At 41.1% G+C, this 19371-nt stretch overlaps 1 protein-coding gene and 1 long non-coding RNA gene across 3 annotated transcripts in view; one reads left to right on the top strand and one right to left on the bottom strand.

Moving 5' to 3' along the window:
• Positions 1 to 14550, bottom strand: part of LOC115507338 — a 30229-nt gene extending 15679 nt beyond the window's left edge. Inside the window, exons 1-2 of the long non-coding RNA XR_003966612.1 lie at positions 14304 to 14550; positions 10658 to 10727 (exon numbers count right to left, since the gene is read on the bottom strand). This is a non-coding gene — a long non-coding RNA (uncharacterized LOC115507338). The remainder of the gene's footprint in view (positions 1 to 10657; positions 10728 to 14303) is intronic.
• A 286-nt stretch (positions 14551 to 14836) lies between these two features.
• On the top strand, positions 14837 to 18971 carry C1GALT1C1 (C1GALT1 specific chaperone 1). Of its 2 annotated transcripts, none has more exons than XM_030305642.1 (2): positions 14837 to 14982; positions 17073 to 18971. In XM_030305642.1, the coding sequence occupies exon 2, from the start codon at positions 17078 to 17080 to the stop codon at positions 18029 to 18031; it is 954 nt and encodes a 317-aa protein (XP_030161502.1). In that variant the 5' UTR covers positions 14837 to 14982; positions 17073 to 17077; the 3' UTR covers positions 18032 to 18971. The 2 variants fall into 2 exon arrangements, with proteins under 2 accessions (XP_030161502.1, XP_030161503.1); XM_030305643.1 differs by lacking the exon at positions 14837 to 14982 and adding an exon at positions 15021 to 15192.
• Positions 18972 to 19371: the final 400 nt, after the last annotated feature.

The following is a 19371-nucleotide window of genomic DNA, read 5'->3' as shown; positions in this document are numbered from 1 at the left end:
CTGTGAGGTTTTACCTATTTGAAAGGCTGCTCCACACATCTTTGGAGCCACAGACACCTTGAAGAGTTTGATGGAAAAAGCATTTGGTGATATGAATTACCTAGAGGTGCTTATATGTTTAGATGGTATAATTATGTTTGGCAGAGCTCTGGAGAACAATGGCTCCTTATATTACTGAATCACCTGGGAAACAGCCTAAAACTGTCCCTTGACAAATGCCAGGCCTGCCAGACCTCAATAAAATACAGTGGACATATAAAATCACAAGAAGGGATGGGCAGACTCTAGAAATATCACTGGTCAGGTCCCAACATTTTAAAACATTAAGGGGATTCAGCAGACACTACAGGAGCTGGCTGAAGGATTGTTCAAAGATTCCAAAACCCCTCAATGAGTTTGCTCAGGGTGATCAGATCAGAACTGGAGCACACCTGAGTTGAAGAGGGAGAGGAAGGCAGGTCAAAATACTGGGGCCTGGCAGTCGGGAAGATCTGTGCTTGGGGCACAACTATGTTGCATATCAAAATAAAGCTGCCCTTGTAGGAGGTGGGAAACAACCCACCCCCCACCCCCACCAAAATAAACAAAGCAGTTTTCACCCAAACTGCTCTCATGAGCCCTTCCTCTTGAGCTTTTGGAGATCGGCAGGCTGCCTCACTCAGAGTTCTGTTTTAGCATATGTTGTCTTCCACCACCAAGACCTTTTATAAATTGATGCCAGTTTTGAAGACTTCAGATCTGTGCTATGTCATAAAGACCCAGAGGTGAGGATAACCATCACATTTGCCAAGCAAGGTCTGACAGCTCATGAGACTTGGGATCCAATTTTGAAAATTGAGTTTGTAGCACAAAGTGAACAATTACAGACAACACCCTCGGGTACCTGGTGTCCTGGAAGGCAGAGCTTTGGAGCTGAAGGCAGGCCTAGGCGAATTGTTTGAGGAAAGGGCATTTCCTTTATGGGAGACAGTTGAACTAATAGCTAAGTGGGGAGAGTGGGGAGGAAGGAGTAAAGCAAGTACAGGCTCGGTCTCTGGGAGTGAGAGGACACCTGCAAAATGCTTTCCCTAAGCTGGCTTGGAGCCAAGTCAGCTCTAACTCAAGAAGGTGAGCCCTGCTTCGCTTTTCTTCACAGGCCCTCAAAATGCTTATTTTGGCCTCCACCTGCCCTACTGAGGGCTGCAGTTTAAAATCTCATAGTGGAAGGGCACCTGGGTGGCTCAGTCAGCTAAGCATCTGACTTTGGCTCAGGTCATGATCTCACAGTTTCTGAGTTCAAGCCCCAAGTCGGGCTTGCTGCTGTCAGCGCAGAGCCCACTGCAGATATCCTCTCCCACCCTCTTTCTCTGCCCACCCCTGACTCTCGCTCTGTCTCTCAAAAATAAATAAACACAAAAAAACTCATATTGGAACGTTGTAAGGGTATGACCCAGAGGTCCCTGTTCTCCTCCAAGCTGAGAACTGGCATGATCCCAGTGTATGCCCTGGGGTCTACCTTTCTTGAAGAAAAAGGGACCATGGCAGCCCAGGTGCTGACAACCACATTTTACATCAACAAAATAGCTGAAAACGATAGTAGTGTTGCCAAAAGCAGGACTGGTGAAAGCCAGAAAGAGCACAACTGATGTAGTATTAATGCAGTGGGCCCTCAGTGGCAACTGTGAGTATGGCCCTGAAGAAGAAGCCAGTAGATTATCATTATTCCTATAATTTGGGTTGATGACTGTACATTTTCATCCAAAAGAAGACAGTTTTGGGGGCACCTGGGTGGTTCAGTCGGTTAAGCATTCAACTCTTGGTTTTGGCTCAGGTCATGATCTCACGGTTCGTGAGTTCGAGCCCTGTCAGGCTCTGTGTTGGCGGCTTGGAGCCTGGAGCCTGCTTCAGATTCTGTGTCTCCCTTTCTCTCTGCCCCTCCCCTATGCACACTGTCTCTGTCTCTCTCAAAATAAATAAACTTTTTTTAAAAAGACAGTTTTGGAAAGTGGGGGGAAAAAGCCCTGAAGCCTTACAGGCTCGGGGTTGGATCCTGGTTCTACGACTATCTATGCGAGCTTGGGCAGGCCAGTGTCCTCTGTAACATGAAACACTCTAAATCACCATCAATAGTCACTGCACAGGCAGTGGCAGATGCAGCCTTTGTGGGGCCTAAAGCTTATGCCGTTTCGTTTAAGTTTTTAAAAAGTGTAAAATGAGGTATAATCCTGAACATTTACTTAGAACGACACATTAAATGACAAGAAATTACAAGTTTTAAAAACTGACAAAACCCACAAACATGACAAAATTTTTACAAACATTATATTTTTCATTGTATTAACTGGTACAACTCCTTGCTACCTTTTCTATATCCTTTCCCTGCATATCTTTTGATTACCTCTTCATCAGATATCACTTTTGGACTATAATGTCTATAGAGAGAAGAGGGAAACAATTTAGTTTTTCCTAAGACTTTAGAAAAGTTTCTTTCGGCTTCCCAACCCATCAATGATTAATATCATGTAGATATTCTGGACTGTTGTCAAATTTGGGGAAACCTCTATCAAACCTCTATCATTTCTTTTATACGTAAACTGTGATTTTAGGCTATGTCAAGTTTTTTTACGTAATGACTAACCTTTTTAAATTTTTTTAATGTTTGAGAGAGAGAGATGTGTGAGTATGAGTGTGGGGGTAGGGGCAGAGAGAGAGAGAGAGAGAGAGAGAGAGGAGAGAAAATCCCAAGCAGACTCTGAGGCTCTGCACTGTCAGCTCACAGCCCGATTGAGCCCTGAACTCAATCCCACAAACCGTGAGATCATGACCTGAGCCAAAACCACGGTAGACACTACCAACTGAGCCACCCAGGCACTCATGTAATGACTAATTTTAAATAAACTTTAGACTTACTGCTTTAAGAGTATTCCCATAAGTCATTTCTACACTGGTACAGCCACCAATAACTTAACTATATGCCAAAATGATAGCAAACCACATAAATATATCCTTCTAACCCCAAATAAATATATCTGAAATTCAATTTATCTTTCGTTGGATCCCCAAAAGAATAGCTCCAGTAAAGACAGAACTCTCCCTAGAAAGCAAACAAAGGCAGAAAATATAAAAAGAGCAAAAGTGTTTTCTGGGTTGGAAGAAGATAGACAATACTCATTTTTAATATATATATCTTGTGTCTTCACAAGTAGATTTAAAGTTAATAAAAGTATTCCCCTCCCATATACATTTTTTTAATGTTTATTTACTTTTGAGAGAGAGAGAGAGAGAGAGAGAGAGCGAGCGAGCGAGCATGAGCGGGGGAGGGGCAGAGAAAGAGGGAGACAGAGCATCCGAAGCAGATTCTGTGCTGACAGCAGAGAGCCCAAATCAGGGCTCAAACTCACCAACCACAAGATCATGACCTGAGCCCATGACCTGAACTGAAGTCAGATGCTTAACCAACTGAACCACCCAGGCACCGCCCCCCATACACATTTAAAGTAGTCTAGTATTGTGAACTCCATTGATACAATTTGAAAAACCATGCCCAGGAAGAATGATGCCTCAGAGGAAACCTGATGGAGTTAATATAAGGCAGGAAAGGCTTCACCACCACTGAATTCTAAGCCTGTTCTGTGGCAAAAGACTTTCTAAAGGAGGGCAGCAAAGACAGAAATCCTAAGGAAAAGATGGGACAGATTTCACCATATTAAACTGAAAAACATCTGCAAGGTTAAAGCAAACAAAATCAAGCATTAAAAAAAACTAGGAGGGGCGTCTGGGTGGCTTAGTTGGTTAAGCATCCAACTTCGGCTCAGGTCATGATCTCACAGTTCTTGAGTTCGAGCCCTGCATCGGGCTCTGCGCGACAGTTCGGAGCCTGGAGCCTGCTTCGGGTTCTGGGTCTCCCGCTCTCTCCATGCCCCTCCCCCACTCTTGCTTGCTCGCGCTCTCTCTCTCTTTCTCTCAAAAATAAAACATTTTTAAAAATTAAAAAAAAACTAGAGAAAACAGTACTTGTTATTCATATTACAAAGGATTGATAGCCCAATACAGAAATCAATTAAAAATTTTAAAGCAATGAGGAATCCAAGAAGAGAACCATCAAAGAACATGAAAGGGCCATTTACCAAGAAAGAAATACAAAAAGGCAAAAATTGAAACTGGCAAGGAGTTAGGGAAACCAGCCATCTCACCCTGTGGTTGGGAATGTAAATTAGTTCATCTTTATATAGAGGGCTATTTGACAATATAAAAATAACATAAACATTTATAAGGAGCTTGCTCTTTACTAAGTACTCTGTGAAGTGCTTTGCACTGATTAATTTATTCCATCCTCACTCAGCTTTACTGATATTCAGTGTGCATCATTTGTAATAATGAAGAACTCAACACTCCTCAGACACCCAACAATAGGGTTTGGTTAAATAGAACCTCTATACAATAGGATTGAAATGAGCTATACTTACTACATGGAAAACTCTCTAAAATATGGTTAAGTGTTAAAAAAGGCTACAGGGGCACGTGGGTGGCTCAGTTGGTTAAGCATCTGACTTCCACTCAGGTCATGATCTCGTGGTTTTTGGGTTCGAGCCTCACATCAGGCTCTGTGCTGACAGCTCAGAGCCTGCAGCCTGCTTCAGATTCTGGGTCTCCCTCTCTCTCTGCCCCTCCCCTGCTTGTGCTCTGTCTCTCTCTCAAAAATAAATAAACATTTAAAGCAATTTTTTTAAAGGCTGCAGAAAAGAATGTATACCATTTCCATAGTATAAAAATCATATAAATACATGTCTATATATAGACACATAAATATTATATAGATATATAGAGATAGAGAAAAATCTCTGGGATATATATCAAAATGAAAACAACAGTTACTTCCAGGTGGTGGGATTTTAGATTATCTTGATTTTCTGCTTTATAGTTTTCCATTAATGCCTTCTGAATTTTTGCTATCACTGCTCCCGGGCAGCAGGAGTAAGGTCAGCTTGATGGGCATACAACCGATGCTGTCACACAGAGCCCCATGCTTACAAGAGCCCATGTTTAGTTTAATACTCTATTGTCACTATTTTGAAATTCTGAATAATTCATGAATAAGGGGTCCTACATTTTCATTTTGCGCTGGGTCCTGCAAATTATGTAGCTGATCCTGTCAGGAGCGTACCTTGCCTCTTCAGCTGTCACCCTGAAATGTGTTGTTCTGCGACCATCACCACCATAAGAACTTGCTATTTTCATTTTCCTTCCTTCACGTAGAAAGGTAAACCTCTTGACAAGGAGTCATTTGACTCATTTTTTCACTGTCAGCAGGCTGATCAACCCTCTCCCTAGAAGAAGAAGGAAAGTCTCTGAGGACCAACTATTTTTCTTCCCTATTCGATGTTAGCTTTACACTCTCTCCCAGTGCCAGCCCCAACAGAATGGATTATGGGTGTCCCTTAGAGTCTCCGCCTATACCTTCCAAAATGCCAGTCCTAGCAGGGGGTAAGATCTGGTCTCCTGAGTAACACAATCAATCCCAGTAACTACTCTAGTGTCAAACACACGTGTACGTTACCTATAATAAAAGGTCTTTAGGTCATTCAGTAACGGGGCCATGGCCACGAGATTTCCTTATAGCTTATTCCCATCAGCTATGCTTTTTATTGTCAAGAACACTTTCATATAATCTTCCACTTGGAGATTTCACTGTGCATTCCTCCCTTTGGATCTTTTGTAAAGATTTGTTTTTTGAAAAACTAGCCACTCCCCATCCCTAAGAAATCATGCTTTTGAAATGTCAAAATAATATCCCTAACCACCTTTATCTCTACCTTTGTTTCCTATTTCTAAGGCAGTATCTACTCAGAGGAAAGAGGGTCACAGTCCTATAGCAACTGAATTCCCTAAAAAACAGTGGTTGGGATATCTTACCAAAAGTTTCATGAGGTCAATTTATATTTTATCCACCTAATATTTTATCTGCATGCTATTTAATCCTTCAAATAAATCCAGTTCACTAGATAAGCATTATAGAAATCACATCTCCCCTAGGGAATTCTTTTGGTCCAATATCTTCTACTAGCTTTTCTGACATGACAGTCAAAATTCCCAGTTCTTGAGTGACCTCTATTGTCCCACACTTGTCACAGAAACAAAAACCTTCTACTTTTGGGTATTTTTGAATATACCCAAAAGGATAGAGAACAATGCAATTAAGTTGCAGGTATCTGTTACTCAGCTGCAGCGATTACATTCTGCCAATCTCAGTCATCACTCTTTAATTTTGTTTCTTGATTTAGAGGAGATTTTGAGCATTAGGTTCTCACTAGGAATACAGCCAAATTCATATTCTCACTTGAAATAAAGCTGTCACCTCAGCAGCAGTTGTCTAGTTAAGATCTAAAAGCATCCCCATTCCCAGATTCCTCATCTCTAACCAACCTGCTTCCCCGGCTACCCCCACCTCTGAGCTGCAACCAGCACCTCTCCCAGCTGACTGATCTAATCCTTTCCACAGGACAGGAGGACTCTGAGAACACATTTGTTCAGCACACTACATGACAGGCAAAACTGCCTTCTGACCCGTGTCCCAAGGCAATTCCATTTCACTCCTCTACCTTCTGGGGAGGTGAACAAATGACAGCATTCAAACAAAATTCTTTTTTTTTTATCTTTTATTCAAAGATCCATTTAAAAGCATGCCTGGGGTCTATGCACGTGGAAGTGGGTATGAAGCAAAGAAGGCAAGAGCAAGGCTCAGAGGGAATAAGATGGAGAATGAAGTTATGGGTCACAGGAAAGGAAGTGGTAGTTCTAGGCTGCCTCTGGCACTTGATCTCCTTTCATCTTTCCAACAACTTCAGGTATGTGAATTCCCATTTTACATATGAGGACAATGAGGGAACTCAAACCTCAGAAGTCCTGTGGCTCAAGGTACCCAGGCTGTGAATGTTGGAGGAGGAATTGAATCTTATCGGACTCCAAAGCTGTGCTCTATCTAAGTGGTAGGGTTGGGAGCACTGGGCACGGGCACAGGACATTTGTTGAGGTCCCCAGGACAAACCCTTCTGAGGCCTTAGCCTGCAAACAAATGCCACTTTGTAATTAGACTTTCTCTCTTCCTCAGCAGATGGTCCCCTAAATTAGTTGAAGCCTGTGGGCCTTAAATATAAAATAAGCGGATGCATCTTGATTATAATATGGCACTTTGGTTTTAGTTGCAAGTGTTATGCTTAAAATGTAAGAATGTGATTGACTTATAGCATTTTCTTTTTAAAGGATAAAAGTTCTTTGTGCTTGATCAGCCCAGCCCTGGATGCCCGGCTGCTATCCATTACAGACAGAATGACACCCAGCCAGGCTGCCAAAAACAAGAGTTCTGCAGCCATTTTCCTCGGTTGGGCCTGGGTTACGTGACCCTCACCCAATCCATACTGCTGAGGTGACACCTCTGAGACCCAGTGGAGGCAGTTCGTGCTCTTCCTCCCTTCGCCAGACTAGGCAAGATGTGTTTCCTCAAGAAGCCCCCCACTTGCTGGAATATTCTCCACCCAGCTCTTCTTTGCCGCCAGCATTTACTTGCCCCTGCCTGGCTCTAGAAGCTGATCTATCTAAACCAGACATTCTCCCTTTTCTTCCCCACTGAGCTGGGGGGGAAAGAGGCAGCTTTGAGACCTGCTTCTCTTTTACTCACACTTAGTATGCCTGTTTTGTCTGTATGTAAAGGCCCCCTCACCTACAGCTAGGAAAAATCCTGCTCTTATATCTAATTTTGGAAGTGAGAAATCAGTCTTTATGCAGAGACACACACTTCCTCCACAAAGCATGGCAGCTGGGGGTGGAGTGGAGGCAGCAGTGAGGTTGCAGGATCCAGGTGGGATAGGGAAGAAGGCAATGCTGAAAGAGAGAGAGGGACAGTCTTCTCAGGGAAGAGAGACGTCATCATAGGGTTAAGCAGGCAGCAAGGAAGGTGAATTCACAAGTCAGGAAAAAGAGAGAAGGGACTAAGCACCAAGCACTATGCTAGATGCTTTACATATACTAAGTGAGGAGGGACTGGAAATGAGAAATGTATTAATGCTATGACACCATTCAGTCAAGAAGTAATGAAGGACTTAGTAGAATAGTAGCAGTTTGAATGGAAAAGAAAGGATAGAAACAGGATTCACTGTGAAGGGAGTTTCAGCCTAACTTACCAATTGGTTGGATGCAGAGGTCAGGGAGGAGGAAACCAAGAGAGCTTTAGGTTTTCATAATAAGTGACTGGGAAGATAGGTGACATTAATAGGAATATGACTGTCAGGAGATGGATATGCAGGCAAGGTTGATCAATTTGGTTTGGGACCTATTTAATCTTTCAAATGTTTTATAATTAAAATTTTCAAACATAGACAAAAACTGAGAGAATAGGGGATTAAAGCCCTATACCCATTACCCAGCTCAACGATTATCAACTCATGGCCAATCTCGTTTCATCAGGAGCCTTACCTAGTCCTCCTTTCCCCTTTCCCCAACTGGATTATTTCAAAGTAAATCCCATAAATAGGATACCATCCATAAACACTTCAGTATCTATTTCTAAAAGATACTCTTCACATAGCCACATACAATTATCTTAACTAAAATATTAACATTAAGCCTTTAATGCCATCAAATACTTAATGTCATCAGTAAGTATTCAAATTTCCTCATGTCCTCCTTGTTTATTTATAGTTGATTGGTTAAAAGCAGGACCAGATAAACAGATCAACTGAATGCAAGATTCTGTCTAAAACAGCCATATGGAGATATCAAGCAGGCAACCGAAATTTGGGGTCCAAAACTCAATGAAGAGGTAAAGGCCAGGAATACAGATTTAGAAATCATCTTCCCCGAGTGAATGATATTTGAATAAATGAAACTACTGAGTAGATATCATAAGGGGAGAATACAGCAATAAAAATGGCCCAAGGATAGAACCTTGACGAACAACTACATTCAGGAAGAAAAGAAAGAGACCCCTGGGATGGGGATGGGAGGGAGCAGTTTGAGAAACAGATGAAAAGTTGAAAAAGAAAACAAGATAGCAGATGTCACTGGAGCCAAGAAATGAAAACGCTGCACAGAGGGAGGACCACACAGTTTTACTCAATGTTTTCCATCAAAAGAGTCTTGGGCTAAGACTCGGTCCCTGCTCTATTGTATGACTTTCTAGCTGTGTTACACATTAAGCAAATCATATCCGTAAACCCAAAATTCTTCAGATGTAAAAAACGGATAACACCAGTCCTTCCAATTAAAAGGCTGCTATGAAGGGGCGCCTGGGTGGCTCAGTCAGTCAGTTAAGCATCTGACTTTGGCTCAGGTAATGATCTCATGGTCCATGGATTTAGGCCCTACATCGGGCTACGTGCTGACAGCTCTGAACCTGGAGCCTGTTTCAGATTCTGTGTCTCCCTCTCTTTCTGCCCCTCCCCCACTCACACTCTGTTTCTGTCTCTCTCTCAAAAATAAACATTTTAAAAAAAAGTTTAAAAAATAAACAAGTAAAAGGCTGCTATGAGGATCAAATGAGAATGGATATATGTGAAGAAGGCCTTTGTTGACTGCAAAGCATTGGACAAATATGAGACACTATTCACTTAATAAATCTTTACTGTTTTTATTAATGTTAAAATAAGACCTAACTGTTGAATGGAGGATTTAAAGTTTCTAATATTAAAAAAATGCCGAATTTTAAAGTACATAACTCTTCAAGAGTCTCATAAGGGCTAGCTTTCATGAGCATCTACTTTGTGTGCTGGGCCCTGTTCTAAATCCTCCACATACCTTAACTCATTTGATCATCACAAACTCTTATGACATAGGTACTACAATGTGCCTTGGTTTACAGATGAGGAAGCTAAGGCTGAGAGGAGCAAACTAACTTGCCCTAGGTCACACAGCCAGAAAGCAGCTGACCCAAAGCTCAAGCCAAGTCTTTCTCCTATGCATGATTCAGGACTGACCTCTTAATCACCACACCAAAGTTCCTCTTAAAAATATGCCTTGAAGGGCACCTGCCTGGCTCAGTTGGTGGAACTTGCAACTCTTGATCTCCGGGTCGTGAGTTCAAGCCCCAAGTTGGGATTAGGAGCTTACTTTTAAAAAAAGGTAAAAAATAAAAATCAGTGGAAAAAATATGCCTTGGAAAATTAGAAGATCGCCATATTATGACCCTAATGAATTGCAGATCTAGGCATTGGGCATCAATGCAGCTATCATCACAGAGAAAACCAGACATTACGTGGCTCCTGAAGTTAATTTTGTCCCCCACCCCACCCCAAACTGAACCTTAATCAAACAAAGCTTTTAGATTAGGGTTATGGTTGCCAGATAAAATTCAGGAAGCCCAGTTAAAATCACATTTTAAACGACAAATAATTTTCTTAGTGTAAGCATGTCCTATGCAATATTTGGTATGTCCCACGCATTGTATTTGGGACATACTTTTACTAGAAAGTATTCATTATTCATCTGAAATTCACTCTTAACTGGGTGCCCTGTATTTTTATTTGCTAAATCTGACAATCCTACTTTAGATCTAACTACCCATTTATAAGAAGCACAAAAAACAGAGAAACATATTAATTTGAACACTAGATGTTTGATTATATTAAGGAATTAATTTTTCAGTTGTCTAGTTGTATTGTGGGGTTTTTTTAAAAGAAGCTCTTACCTCTTACAGACACACATTGAAATGTTTTTGGGTGAAATTATATGATGTCCTGAAGGTCCTTCATAACAATCTGGAAAGGAGAGAAATAGAAGGGGTATAGATTCAACAAGACTGGCTTTGAACTCATGACATTGAAGCTTCCTTAAAAAGTACAACTGGGGGCACCTGGGTGGCTCGGTCGGTTAGGCGTCCGACTTCGGCTCAGGTCATGATCTCACGGTCCATGAGTTCGAGCCCCGCGTCGGGCTCTGTGCTGACCGCTCGGAGCCTGGAGCCTGTTTCGGATTCTGTGTCTCCCTCTCTCTGACCCTCCCCCATTCATGCTCTGTCTCTCTCTGTCTCAAACATAAATAAACGTTAAAATTAAAAAAAAAAAAGTACAACTGATTTCAGGGGCACCTGGCAGGCTCAGTTGGTGGAGCACACTACTCTTGCTTCTGAGTTTGAGCCCCATGTTGGGCGTAGAGATTACTTAAAAACAAAATATTTAAAAAAAAAACTACATGTGGTTTCATTACACTCTTCTATTTCTGAATGTGTTTGAAATTTCCCTTAATAAAAGTTTTTAAAAGAAACAATAGTTAGCACAGTGACTGACATACTGTTAATACTTAATATGTATCTGTTGGCAGGCGAATCATTTGTGTTTTTTTTTTAAGAAAACTCTCAGATGGCCATCAAGTGGAAAAACATTTTGGAAATGAAATTACAAGCATGAATATGCCTGAAAACACAAATTAGATTCGTTTAGGGACCAACTATACTCAAATGGAAACAATAATGAATTTGCCCAGACAAGGGAATTTGGTTACGGAGGACGAAGAGTTGTGAAACTCTGGGCAGAAGAGGTACATACATTACAGGTACTTAATTTTGGTAAACACAGAAACATTTTTAACCCTCCAAAAAGATGTTATGCAGAAAACAATCTACCTTAGGTTTTCTTCAATATTTACTACTCCAGTGAACTGGTGTGGAAAGCCATATTAATTTCCTAAAGGCCTTTGGACAGATTTTGATTTATTTATTTATTTGTTTGTTTGTTTGTTTGTTTATTTATTTATTTTTAAAGTTTTATTTATTTATTTTTGAGAGAGACCGAGCGAGCAGGGGAGGGACAGTGAAAGAGGGAGACAGAGAATCCCAAGTAGGCTCCGCACTGTCAGCGCAGAGCCTGATGCGGGGCATCGAACTCATGAACCGTGAGACCATGACCTGAGATGAAGTCAAGAGTCAGACACTTAACCAAATGAGCCACCCAGGCACCCCCAGATTTAGAAAATTTTAGTGCTCACATGCAAGTAAATCGCCAAATACTAGAAATTTATGACTTCTCATGCTGAATAATCCATGCACTTGACAGGAGGTCTTTATCAAAAATACAGTATTCAGGCACCTTAGGTGGCTTAGTCAGTTGAGCATCCATCCGACTTGGGCTCAGGTCATGATCTCACAGTTTGTGGGTTTGAGCCCCGCATTAGGCTCTGTGCTGACCGCTTGCTCAGAGCCTGGAGCCTACTTCAGATTCTGTGTGTCCTCTCTCTGCCCCACCCCCGCTCACACTTTGTCTCACTCTGTTTCTCAAAAATAAATAAATGTAAAAAAAAACTTTAAGAAAAAAATGCAGTATTATCAGCTTTAAATGCAATCTTGCCTTACATGCTGGGTACATGAGGGCAACCAAACTCAAAAGCAACCTGCATAAGGTGCAGGTTAATGTTTTTAGTGAAGTGTTTAATGTAGGTAAGTGAAATAAACTGTTTATCTTATGCTAAATATTCCACTGTATGGATGCCCTATAATTAATTCAACCATTCTCTTATTGATGGATGTTTCCCACTTTTGCTGTTATAAGACAATACATTTAGCCTTACATACTGGGCCTTTAATTTCTGGGAGAGAGATTATAAGTGGGTTGGCTGAGCCAAGGGTATAAATATTCTTAATTTTAATAGATACTATTTGCATGTATTTTTAAATTAGGGCTACATTGTGGAATGGTGTTTTAAAAATGCAATCACCTAACTACAAGTCAATCATCTTACTAACTTCACTTCCAATGATTAAGTGTATTTCAGCTCTGCTTTAAGTAGAGAACTGGGTTCTTGGACAACCTCTCAATAACAGTGCCTTTGATGTTACATATCCCATGGTTTATTCTGCTTCAGAGCATCCTGTTATCAGTAGTTCCAGTTTGGCATACCTTCCTGTACTAGAAAGAAGTGGCATTTTTTTAAATGTTTATTTATTAATTTTGAGAGAGGGGGCAGAGACAGCGAGAGAGGATCCCAAGTAGGCTCCATGCTAACAGCACAGGGCTCAATCCCATGATCCCTGGGATCATGACCTGAGCCAAAATCAGATGCTTCAGACTAAGCCACCCAGGCACCCCAGAAGTGGCATTTTAAACTGTCACTTTGTCAGTCTCTGAATTCTAAATGCCATGTCAATCTGTCCTTAAAAAAGTACTTTTTTTGGTAACTTTTCCTTTTACTCTTTGTCCCTCTCATTTTGAAGATCCCTTTATTTGCTGTTCTTCAAATTCAAAAGTAACAAATGCTTATTATAACTAGTGAAACAATGCATTACAAGGATGTATAAAGACAAAGCTAATCACCTCCACCTCAACCTCCTGATGTAATCTTAACAGCCTGCCCAGTCTTTCACAACTCTCCCTGCTCATACAGATCAAACATGCAAACATATATAAAATTTTGTTTAGACCAAAGTATAATCATACTATACACATTATTCTGCAACTTGTTTCACTGAACTATGTATGTCCATATATACATATATGTTTATATATATGTGACAATGACAATATATAGCATTTAACAAAACACAGTGGAGATACTTAAGTTCCTTTCCAGTTCTAAAACTTGTTTTTGTATTCCTTCACAGAACATACCACCACTATAATTATTTGTAATGAATTGTTCAATGTCTTTCTTCCCTGCTAAACTAAGAGCTCCATGAAGGCAGGGGGCCAATTTTGTTCACCACTGTATCTCCAGAATTTAGGTTAGTGCTGCTAGGATAGTAGTTGCCTAATATCTATTTGTTGTTTCGGTGCTTCAGGAAACCTTCAGTCTATTTAAACTGGGTCACTGTCAATACTCAAAACATTTATCTTTAGGAACTCAGACCCAAGACAGTCACCACTCAATGTTATCTGGATGGAACCTAGTCATTTTAAATATTTGGGGTAAATTGTGTTTTTTAGGAAAAACCCTCGCTACCACAAAAAAAAAAAAAAAAGAATTTTAAAAGATCATGTTTAACAGAGTTCTGCACTTGTAATTAGGACACCTGGATTCTAGTCTCACTTCCAACATTAATTACTGTGTGGCCTTTAGGAAGTTCTTTTCCTTTCTGGTCCTAGTCTCCTCATTTGTAGTTCTAACATTCATTAATTCCACAAACATGTATTGTCTACTGTGCGCTGGCACTAAGCTAGGTGCCAGTGATACAGGGATGAATAATAGTAATAGCCAACATTTAATGAATGCTTATTCTGTGCTTGGTCTTTTGCTAATGGAGTCATATGCGCTCATTTAATCTCCTAGCACTACTGTGATATTTTCTGTACTTTACAAAGGAGGGAACTGAGGCATAGCGAGGTGAAGTAACTTTCCCAGCATACCAAAGGACGCGGTGAAGGCAGGATTGGATTCCAGTCAGTGGGGCTTCAGATGCCATTCCAATAACCACAGAAAATCCTTGCCCTCATAATTTGAGGAATATTTCAGTGGCTTGCACTTTGGTCCCAGCCCAGGAATACGGGCTAGCGCACCCTCTCCTCGATATGAAGGTGCAACGATGCAGGAGCACGTGAGAGAAACCACCGAGAAACCTGACACAAGCGCTGCCAGCAGCAAAGCTCTACCTCACTCTCGCGGTTTCCACGCCAAGAAGGTGAAGAGGTGGGAGGTGTCAGCGGCTCTTACGCACGCACGCCTCCGGGCGTCCCATTGGATACAGGCAAGCGTGCGGGTCACGCCAGCTAGACGCGCTTCTGTGAACTCCGCGGGAGGCGGGGAATAAAGGAGCGCCGCGTGCGTGCCGGCCCTTCCGACGTCAGCACGGGCCGGCCGCTCCGCCTGGCCGTGGGTTCCTTTGCCCCGCCCCGCCCCGCCCCGCCCCGCTACCCGCGCCGTAGCGGCGTTCACTTCCTGGCCCTCCCCACCTTTAGCGAAACCAACGAGAGAACACCGCCTGCAGCTAGAGCAGCCCGACCAGGAGCGTAAGCGTGTGGCGCGCGAACGTGAGAGGAAAGCCGTGCGCGGCTGCGCTTTCCCGCCCCTGAGCCGTTGTAGACGCGGGTGAGTGCTGGGGCGTCGGCCCGCACCCTGCGCGGACCCCGGAGCGGATCGACCCCGCCCCTCTCCTGGGGGAAGGCCTGGGCCCTGGCCCACTCCCAGCATGCTCCACGCCGGATCCCAGGGCAGGTGCCGGGGGTGCAGTAGTTAGTCGGGGAGACCGAGAACTGCCTTCCTGGAGGTGCTGCCTTGGCCCCTCAGTGGGGTTTTGAGGTGACCACGTCCTCCCTCTCGTTTTTCTCTATTTCGTTCTTCTCCCTTTTCCATAATCCATCCAGCCACTTTCACCTTCTAAAAAGATGCCATCTCAGAAACCACTCTGGGAGTTTCTGCTTCATTTATGCCTGTGTGCAGTTTTAAGTTTCCCTCTCCTCTGCAACAAATATCCTATCATGTACATCTTCAGTGTTACATTTTTTTGCCTCCCCTGATGGAAAAAAAAAAATCTCCTTAGAATAATTTATGCAGATGATCCATGAGTAGTATCCCCATCAGGAAGAATTCTGATCTAGATATGCTATTATCAAACTAAGAGACACGTGTGGATTATCATATATTGGCTAGAAATAATGAAAATTGTATAATATGAAGTGTCAAAAGCCTATATAAATTACTTTTAGAGTGCATCTGAGAATTCTGATACTAAGCAGAGCTTATTTTCTGTCAGTTCTCTTTCTTCGTAGAGCTGTGTATTGACCAAGTTCTGTGAGTGACATAGGAAAACCGTCCAGCCTCTTTGCTCACCCTTCCTCCCCCACTCAGGAATTACATCTGTCAAACTATTCCACACCTTGTCCTAGTAGAAGTCAAAGTCCATTTCCTCTAGAAGAAAACCAAAGGGGTGGTTTCCTTCTGGCAGGATGTTGATCGTGGGTGCAAAATGTCAATTACGGTTAACAAACCCCATATTTTTTTCATTTGTAGGAAAACGAGGTTATCCAGTAACCCATCTATTAAATTTTCAACAGTATGAATAGAAGCACTGTTCAGATCACTATTCTGTAATAGAAAAAGCATTACACTGATCTCAAGAGATCTGATTGCTGGTTTAGTTCTACCACTGACTGTGTGACTTTGGGTCAGTTACTTAACCTCTGTAGACCCTCTCTTTCCCTGTCTGTAAAGTGAGAGAAATGGTATTAGGTGACTTCTAAGGCTTCTTTCAGCTTTAAGAGACAAAGAGAAAAATCTAAGTAGCTCAGTAGAACATTTCTTGTGAAGATAGAAGATTGGGAAATCTCAACAGTTGTATTTAATGTTGGCTTTTCTTTTAATTTCTGATTGAAATAAAAGTGTAGACTTTTCTCTTTCTACTTCCCCAGAGAATAAAATGCCTTTGGAGGCAATAAAGATGTTGGTTAATGGTTCCCCAGATATGCCTATATTGAGTCAGTTCTCATCTAAATAATTTAACTATTTTCATTATGGGCTTTTATTACATCAGTTAGTTGGGTTACTGTATCAGAAACCATTTAGTCTTAGGAGCAAAAGAGTAAATATTAACATGTATGGTTTCAATCTCAAGAAATTTGATTTAGATGTACTCAGAACACCTAAGGACAGCAGCCATCAGTTAAATAAAGCACTAGGTTAAGAACAGAAATGCTAGCACAGATGTCATTGGTGATTTGCTAATTATAGGTGGTTCTATCTGTTCAATTTAAGGTTTTGATATAAAGTCCATTCATATCTACAGAAATATTTAAATAATATAAGCAAGCTTGTGAAGTGAAATTCCTTTAAAGAGAATGACGGACTGACAACCTCTACAACATTGATTTTTAGAGTTAATGTTTTGATTTAGTACTTAGTTAATTAAATCCCCATAGAAGAAGTGCAAAAATGGCCTCCCAGAAAATTCTAGTGCATAGAGGTGTTGTTGCAAAGTTCCAGTTTATACAGAACAGTAATCAGATACCATTGGAAGCTAAAGATTCTTAGACTTGGTATTCTATGCAACTAACTTGATTTCAAACTTGGGAACTTTTTTTAATGTTAAGAGCAAAATGTAAGTCTATAAGGCATACCAAATCAAATCACTAGACTAATCCTTTTCTATTAAGTATCCTAAGGATCTTTTTTCTTCTCTTTAGGAAAAATGCTTTCTGAAAGCAGTTCATTTTTGAAGGGTGTGATGCTCGGAAGCATTTTCTGTGCCTTGATCACTATGCTAGGACACATTAGGATTGGTCATGGAAACAGAATGCACCATGAGCATCATCACCTACAAGCTCCTAATAAAGAAGATATCTCGAAGATTTCAGAGGATGAACGCATGGAGCTCAGTAAGAGCTTTCGAGTATACTGTATCATTCTTGTAAAACCCAAAGATGTGAGTCTTTGGGCTGCAGTGAAGGAGACTTGGACCAAACACTGTGACAAAGCAGAATTCTTCAGTTCTGAAAATGTTAAAGTGTTTGAGTCTATTAACATGGAAACAAATGACATGTGGTTGATGATGAGAAAAGCTTACAAATATGCCTTTGATAAATACAGAGACCAATACAACTGGTTCTTCCTTGCACGCCCCTCTACATTTGCTATTATTGAAAACTTAAAGTATTTTTTGTTAAAAAAGGATCCATCACAACCTTTCTATCTAGGCCACACTATAAAATCTGGAGACCTTGAATATGTGAGTGTGGAAGGAGGCATTGTCTTAAGTATAGAATCCATGAAAAGGCTTAACAGCCTTCTCAGTATCCCTGAAAAGTGTCCTGAACAGGGAGGGATGATTTGGAAGATATCTGAAGATAAGCAGCTAGCAGTCTGCCTGAAATATGCTGGAGTGTTTGCAGAAAATGCAGAAGATTCTGAAGGAAAAGATGTATTTAATACCAAATCCATTGGGCTTTTTATTAAAGAGGCAATGACTAATCACCCCAACCTGGTGGTAGAAGGATGCTGTTCGGATATGGCTGTTACTTTTAATGGACTGACTCCTAATCAGATGCATGTGATGATGTATGGAGTATACCGTCTTAGGGCGTTTGGGCATATTTTCAATGATGCATTGGTCTTCTTACCTCCAAATGGTTCTGACAATGACTGAGAAGTGAAAGAAGAGCATGTGTACAATCACCATATAGGACAGGTATTGTCACTATTTGCAGTAACAACTGCATGTCCAACACAGCAGTATGTTTCTTTTCCTTTTTTTACTTTGGTGGCACTGGTTTAATGGCACATTAAAGTTTAGTGGTACATTTTAAATAGGGTGGTTTTTTCCCCTTAAAACACATGTGAAAACGTCAAACATTTTGGAAAGAAATGTTTTAAGAATAATTTTGCAAATAAAAGATATTTATAAATATTATATTTATGTGATAAATTCTAAATTATGAATCTGTGGCACATATTTTTGCTGATCCGTTAAAAAATTTAACATGTCTTTTTAGCTTTCTAAGATACGTGAATGAAATCTCTAGTTGTGAATTTGTGATTAAAACTTTCAGCTATGTGTTTTCCATTACTTGTAATGCTGATATATGTTCTGAACTTTTGCAAGGGCCCATGGATTGCTTTCTCAAAATACACAACCAAGCCACAAAGGAAATAAATGTTCCCAACTAATGTTACAGGGAAAGTGGAATTGCGTCCCTGGGAGAAAAAGTGAAAATGATCTATAAAGGTTAATAATTTCACCAGGAGCTAATTTAGTGGCACTCTTCAGCATACACAAGCTCAGTGTAACTCTCTTCTACTTCTCTGTGCAGATACTGAAATAGGAGTGGTCACTATGAAGAATCTAATTTCATTTAACATTTAACTGTGTTGTTTCCCACTTTATCAAGCTCTTGGCTGTGGTTTGGATAAAAATACTTGAGTGTTTACTGCTGCTGGGCGGATGAGTTCTTTGGAAGTCTTTGAAGAACTTGTTTTGGTAATCTGGCAGTGGAGTCTGCCCTGGTTTTTCTTTACCTGTTAAAATTCTGAGATTTTTCCCATGTTCATAGTTGCATCCTATCCAATGGTTTTGGGTGTGGAGGCCTTAACCTCACCAGTCACCTTGGATTACCATACCATTTGCCTAATTTCAGTGGCTACACAGAAGCTTTATCCACTGGTGGATACAATAGTTCTTGTGCTTATAAATGTGTGAAGTACTTGGAACTGATTTGTCCTATAATCAGGCCTGCACATGCTATATTAAGTCAGATCCATAAGCCCCCGCCCCCCATAGGGTGTGAGACCATGACATTTTAGAGATCAATATTTGCCATAACTGGCCTCATGATGTTAATGGTCTCCCACAGCTTTTGCAAACCAGAAAGAATTTCCTCGAGGGCCTCGGGCTTCAAATTATTATTGATCATCAGAATGGTGTGTAAAGCACTTTTTAAAAATTGATCTGGGGGCGCCTGGGTGGCGCAGTCGGTTAAGCATCCGACT

The sequence above is a fragment of the Lynx canadensis genome, chromosome X (assembly GCF_007474595.2).
Source record: "Lynx canadensis isolate LIC74 chromosome X, mLynCan4.pri.v2, whole genome shotgun sequence".
Taxonomy (NCBI): domain Eukaryota; kingdom Metazoa; phylum Chordata; class Mammalia; order Carnivora; family Felidae; genus Lynx; species Lynx canadensis.
The sequence above is the reverse complement of the archived record's forward strand: the minus strand, read 5'-3'. Positions and strand labels throughout refer to the sequence as shown.

Bases quoted from the DNA above. Each gene is read 5' to 3' on its own strand.
- C1GALT1C1 (XM_030305642.1), top strand. From the start codon at position 17,078: ATGCTTTCTGAAAGCAGTTCATTTTTGAAGGGTGTGATGCTCGGAAGC.